This window comes from Suricata suricatta, chromosome 16 (assembly GCF_006229205.1).
Source record: "Suricata suricatta isolate VVHF042 chromosome 16, meerkat_22Aug2017_6uvM2_HiC, whole genome shotgun sequence".
NCBI classification, from domain to species: Eukaryota; Metazoa; Chordata; class Mammalia; order Carnivora; family Herpestidae; genus Suricata; species Suricata suricatta.
In genome coordinates this window covers 4,055,935-4,062,561 of record NC_043715.1, presented here as the reverse complement: position 1 = coordinate 4,062,561, position 6,627 = coordinate 4,055,935, and the positions used below count along the sequence as shown (strand labels likewise).

General features: G+C 52.6%; 1 protein-coding gene across 1 annotated transcript in view; it reads left to right on the top strand.

Annotated features, from left to right (window-relative positions):
* Positions 1-125: 125 nt before the first annotated feature.
* DNAAF1 (dynein axonemal assembly factor 1) overlaps positions 126-6,627 on the top strand; it is a 19,598-nt gene continuing 13,096 nt past the window's right edge. The window contains 5 exon segments of the mRNA XM_029924209.1: positions 126-363; positions 2,150-2,285; positions 2,777-2,868; positions 4,878-5,099; positions 5,219-5,385. Coding sequence (XP_029780069.1) covers positions 240-363; positions 2,150-2,285; positions 2,777-2,868; positions 4,878-5,099; positions 5,219-5,385 — 741 coding nt within the window. The 5' untranslated portion in view covers positions 126-239.

The following is a 6,627-nucleotide window of genomic DNA, read 5'->3' as shown; positions in this document are numbered from 1 at the left end:
ACCCCACGTGACATGCGCGCGCGCCGGGGGCGGAGCCGTTGTGGGCCCCGCCTCCGGCGTCCGTACGTGCGGGGGGCCGACCCTACTGCGCGTGCGTGGCGGTTGCCGTGGAAACGAGGCAAGCGTTGAGCTGCCAACGACTCAAGTGGTCGGCTGAGAAGGAAAGCGGGGCCTCCCTGGCGGGTCCGGGGGCGGTAGCGACCCCGCGGAACGGGGTTTTCGGTGCTTCCGGAACCAGCATGCACCCCAAGGCCTCCGAGCCTGTGGCCGACGGGCCGGCGGAGCAGGGCTGCGCGCAGGAGCCGGGCGTGGAGGAGTCGGCGGGCGACCACAGGGACGCAGGCCCGGGGGGCCGCAAGGAAGGTGCCAACTGCCGCCCCTGGGAGCCGAGGGGGGAGATGGGCTGCCCCCAGCACCCCCTGACCTTCCCAGCCAGCGAGAACAATAGTGATGATAACAGGAGCAGCACACACATTTTAAAGGATGCGTGCCCAGCGCTCACCTCCTTTGAGCCTCACACCCGCCCTCTGCTCCTCCCCCAGTTCATACACTTGAGGAAACTGAGACCTAAAGAGGTTGTGGAACTTGCTCCAAATAGATCACCCTCCTTAGTCGATGACAGAACAGACTCATGCGGCATTGCCCGACTCCGGAGCGCCAGCCCTTGCCCAGCGCGCCCTTCTCCCCGTCGCCCGCTTGTTCCATGTTTTGAATGTGTATCTTTATTGCTATCACGGCATAAGACCGAAGGCTCTCCCCTTCTAGACCGCAAGCTGTGCTGGGGCAGGATTTCCTGATCGAATTCAGTGTCGAGTCCAGTGCCTGATCCCTGGTAGAGAGTGAGTGAGGAGCTGATGGCTCTGGGGTCAGTGGGTGACTCCCTCACCCGAGTTTCCCAGAACGGGTGTAGAAGACAGCCTTTCACCCTCTGCTCTCATTTTGCTGCTCCATTTCCGAAGGGAAATCTTTTAACGACTAGATAAACTACTTGGTTTGTATCTCATTTTTTGAACCCAGTCAACAAACGGGTCTTGAGCACCCACCTGTCCAGGGGTGCCCTGGGTGCAAGGGCTGTAGGGAAGCCTTGTTGAGCTCTGGAAAGAGACAGGCTTTGGAGCCATTCGCGCTGGGTATGGATTGTGGCTCTGCAACTAACCAGCTTCCTGGCTGTCGGCCCAGACTTTAAACCTCTCTTTGAGGGCAGTCTCCTCATCTGTAAGCAGGGATGATCATAATTAGGTTTCTGGGTTACCGTAGGCCATTAATCAACACTATCTATTGTTATTGATGCAATCAATTGTGTATATGGAGCACCTCTCCTTTCCTTATTCCACAAGCACTTATCTGGTGCCTCTCTCAGCTGGTCTTTGTGTACAGTGGGAAACGGAAGATGTAAGACATAGCCCCACACAGAGTGTCTAGCGTGGGTCAATAGACCGCAGGAACACAGAGTGCAGCAGCCAGCGGCTCTTAAAGATGAAGTGCCCTTGAACTTGCCAATTTTGATTGACCGCTAAAAAAATTAAGTGCCTTTAAATGTGCTCATTCTCTTCTTACTAAAGATATTCCCACCGTTTTTGTTTCTTTTCCTGCGGTTTTCCTTTTGAGAGCTTTTCAAAAAGGAGAGAGAACATTGCAACAAGTACCAGTGTACCGTCACTCAGAATTGAAAATGATGAATACTTTATTTATCACGTTTGCTTTAAGTCTTTTTTTGAATTTAGGAAAGACATTTCAGATAAAGTTGATGTTCCTTTAGGCCTCCTGCTCCCAGTTCATTCTCTTCTGCCCCGGCGCCCCAAGAATTATCCGTACTGATTGATGTAGCTCCAGTGGCTTCTTTTCTAAGGCAGAATACTGATCTGTTGTTTTATGTAACCAGTCGCTATGGATGGATGTTTCCATCGTTGACGCACTTTGGCTGTTTAAAGTAATGCGGAAATGAATATCTTTGCACACGTGTCCTTGTACATCTGTCCAAGGGCTTTTATAGAGGACACACCAGGATGCAAACTTCCCATGGTCCTCACCAGTGCTTCACAAACTGGCACTCACATCCTATACTAAAAACGGACACTAATCGAGTTGAAATCGGGCAAATTTTCTCTACGTGTCTTGACCTCTACAGAACCAACCTCTTATTTTACAGAGATCAATGATCCTCAGGAAACTTGCGCGGGTCCTTCTGACACATCCTCCCCAAGCGAGCAGAAACAGAGTGGCGACAGCCGGTCAGACGGTCGCTTAGCACACCAGAGAAATGACAAGGAAGACCATGGCCCCAGGTATGTGGGCACGCTGCCGCCGCCGGGTCCAGCGTACATTTACTGAGGAAGGAGGATTGTGTGATCAGCCCTTGGTATAAATAAGGAAACTGAGGCTCCTGGAGATAAAGGAGCTAGCCCCGTGTCTGAGAATTTGTCACAGAGCTAGAGCAGCACTGCTTCTGTGACCCAAGTAACCACAATGTATTAAACTGTAATGCCAGACCCGCAGAGAGAAATACCCGTAGTTCTTGATGACACCGTCGAAAGTATTTTTATTAGAACATACATTGCGATTTTTAAGAATGCTGAAAGTAATGATATTGGATGAAGAAGAAGAAAAGTGCAGAAGAAAACTGCAAATAGTTATCAGGCAAAAAAAAAAATCGTTATCAGGCAGGTAAGGTATTTTGGAATTTGGGGAAGAAATGGGTGTGGTAAAGAATTTTGGGGATGTGATTCCCAGCTGATGAATTGCAACAAATTTCTTTTTCATGCTTCTCATTTAACAGAATGACTAAAAGTTTTCTGCAGAAACTCTGCAAGCAGCACAAGCTTTATATCACCCCAGCACTGAACGACACGCTGTATTTACATTTTAAAGGTAAGGACCTGGGGCACCTGGGGGGCTCAGATGGTTAAGCTCAGGACTTGCGCTCAGGTCGTGATCTCACAGTTCATGGCTTTGAGCCCCGCATCGGGCTCTGTGCTGACAGCTCGGAGCCTGGAGCCTGCTTTGGATTCTGTCTCCCTCTCTCCCTGCCACTCCCCTGCTTGCCCTCTGTCTGTCTCTCTGTCTCTCTCAAAAATAACATTAAGGGGTGCCTGGGTGGCTCAGTTGGTTAAGCGTCCAACTTTGGCTCAGGTCATGATCTCACGGTTCGTGGGTTCGAGCCCCACGTTGGGCTCTGTGCTGACAGCTCAGAGCTTAGAGCCTGTTTCAGATTCTATGTCTCCCTCTCTCTCTGCCTCTCCCCCACTCATGCTCTTGTCTTTCTTTTCTCAAAAATAAATAAACGTTAAAAAAAAATAACATTAAAACATCAAAAAAAAATTTTAAGGTAAGGACTTGGCAGAGATGTGTCACGTCAGGCAGAACGTACAAAAACTATCTTTGCCGGGCTCCTCTGGAGTTCTCAAAGTACATTAAAGTAGAAACTTCAGAGTTTAGTGGGGATTTGCTGCAAGGCAATACTATTTCTTTGAAAAGTCTTCCTTGACTGCAGTTTATAAAGGGGGCCACTGACTGTACAGATTACCAGGGAAGTGTGTTGAGATCTTTTATTTCTATTTTCTAAAGGACTCGTAAACTTTTCAGAACAGCAGCCTCACGGTGAATACTGGGCTTGGACGGGGTGACAAGTGGCATCCCGGAGGGCTCAGGCTCGGTGCACGGAATCACTAGTGAACCTCCGCTGGGGTTCGTGGACAGGGCTGTCCCCAGCAATGAGGGGGAGGAGGGACGGCTTTCACTTCCTCTGAGCTCAGGGTGGCCGACCTGCCTCGTAGGTCCTCTGTGTGCTCCGCATTTAGACCGTAAACCTTTACTTAGAGTCTTCTGTGTAGAGACGCAGGTGGAGAAGATGGCTTTGGTGTCCTGGGGAACAGGGCAGCCACTGTGAGCCCTGCGGTGCCAGGAAGGCCCATGAGCGCTCTGGGAGCACACACACCTTAAAGAAATGCAGGGACTCCTCACTGGTCACCTTGCTTCCACATTGCTCCCTCCAAAATCCTGCACCCCAAGTGCGTGTCGCAGGGTATGGGATGATGTCTCGGGCAGATCCCAGGGGACTGATATTTCAGAGGTGGGAAGAAGAGAACCCACGAGGTTGGACGTCGTGGAGCGAGTCAGAAGGTACAAGAACGAGGAGGGAGAAGTGACTGGGTTCTCTCCCACCACCGTGGACCAAATTATCCCCAAACCTAGCGCCTGAAGCAAATTCACTATCTGGAACAGTTTCTCAGGGCCGGGAATCTAGGAACGGCTTAGCTGAGTCCTTCTGGCTCACCAACGACACTGTAAGTTTTTAATCAACACTCCTTCGGGCAAGAAAATAAATAACTTTTCAAAGGCTTTGCATTAAGAGCGGATGAGCGATGCATTACAAATTGACAATGAGTTACTGAAGTAAAGAAAATGTTTTCTGACCTGAAATCTGGCTCCTAAAACTGAAACATGGAATGAGAAAGACCCACAGTTAGCACTGGCTCTCAGTGTGGCTCCCCAGGCCGTCTCTTCCCTACGCTTGGCCCTGTTTTCCTCTGGCTCATTTCGGGCAGCCCCCCCCCCCCCCGCCTTGTCACCTCTGCCCACCCCCAGCCACGAAGGGAAGGTGGCAGCTGCAGGGCCCGGCCCCACCCTGCCGGGACCGGCAGTTCCAGCAAAAAGACCCCCTCTCTTTCCAGGGCAGCCGGCAAAACCTCCCAGGGTATCAGAGTTGGCCCGGCTTGGCTACGTGTGACCAGCCCAGAATAAAGGGCTGAGACTCTGGTCACCAGGAAGCTGTGGCGCAGTACCAGGAGGGGAACGGAAGGAGGTGTGACCTTTTGGCAGGGAGGCAAAACCAAGGGGGACCCCCCCAGCTCCTCTGCCGCCCCCTTCCTTCTCGCCAGGTTTTGATCGCATTGAGAACCTGGAAGAGTACACTGGGCTGCGTTGTCTCTGGCTGGAGTCCAACGGGATCCAGAGAATCGAGAACCTCGAGGCCCAGACGGAGTTGCGTTGCCTCTTCCTGCAAATGAACCTGCTTCACAAAATCGAGAACTTAGAGCCTCTCCAGAAGCTGGATGCCCTCAACCTGAGCAACAATTATATCAAGACCATCGAAAACCTCTGTAAGGTGCCGCCCGGGGTCTTCCTCCACCACTCTGCCCACCCCTGGCCCCTGGGGGAGGGTCGAAAGGGTCTTTATACCTTTGTTGCTTACTCCTGCTGCCCCCCCCTCACCGTCCAGCCTGCCTGCCGGTCCTCAACACCCTCCAGATTGCCCACAATCACCTAGAGACGGTGGGAGACATTCAGCATCTAAAGGAGTGTTTGAAACTGTGCGTCCTTGACCTTTCCCACAATAAGCTGAGTGATCCGGAAATCCTGAGCGTCCTGGAGAGCATGCCTGATCTGGTAAACCGCGCACAGGCCCCACGCTTGCCTCCTCTAGCTACCGAATCTCCTTTCCCTCCTTTCCTCCGGCCGCTTCCTTCTCCCGGTCTGTCCCCTTGGTGTTTCTAGCCAGAGTACCTTAAATGTCAGACACCGTGTCCTTGTACCCCCAGACATGGGACAGATGAGCTTCCTTTCTTGATAGGTCACAGTTACCCTCCGCCGGCCCCTCCCACTCATCTGCCAGCAAAACCGGCTCCTTTTTTCAGGACTTTGCCACATTCCCAATTTAGTTGATTGTACCCCCCGTGGTGTCGGTTAGCATGTTCTGCTGGACCCCTATCCCTTGTGAAATGCTGATCTCCGGAGGCTTGGTCCCTTCGAGCCCCAGGGTTTACTGGAGGCGTGTGGCTGCGTCACACCGCAGGGCCTGTCCGCTCTGGTTGCCTCTCCTGTGTGGAACTTGAAGACAGCCTGGTGGCCCCTGGGTGTCGTCAGCCTGCTGCCGCCAGTAGAGGGCTCCCCTTCCCCTCCCCCCCACCTCCTCTAGGGTGTCGCAGCCACTGGGGAACACCAGTCATTCCTTCAGGAGCCACACGGTGGCCATTGTCCAGGCCACCTGCTCCAGACACATTAGCCGGCGCACTTCTGCATCTGGGAGCCCCCTCGTCTGGTGGCTCCCCAGTACATGGTTCTCACAGAAAAGGTCAGGGTGAAGGTCTGGTTCTTTCTTTCTGTGCATCCATTTTCAGAGAAAGGGGTCGAGAACCTAGTGACCGCTAACGACGCCAATGAAGGGGTTTTCTTTCCCGGTGTCAGTATGAACTCAGGGGTTATGACACAGTGTCTGATATGATTCAACCCATGCTGTCATTTTAATTTTGGATATTCGGATGGTCCCGTCTTCTCGCCTGTGGCAACCCCTCAGGGTGGCCCCGTGTGCTTCAGACTGGACTCCAGTAGCCCTTGGTCACTTCCCTTCTTGTGCGTGCTACATGCTGTCATGTGTACTGAGGAAAATACTAGAAATCCCACCGAAACCCTGAGTTCTCTGTTCGCTGCTTAGGGCATGGAAGCAGAAGGAAAAAGTGGGTCGATTTAAAGGAAAATGGTGAGCAAGTCAAGGTGTTGGTGGTGCTGGTTTCCGGGGCCTCAGAGGCTGCACCATCACGAGGTCCTCCCTCCTCGGAGGCTGAGCCGTCACAAGGTCCTCCCTCCTCAGCCGCTGCGCCGTCACAAGATCCTCCCTCCTCAGACGCTGCG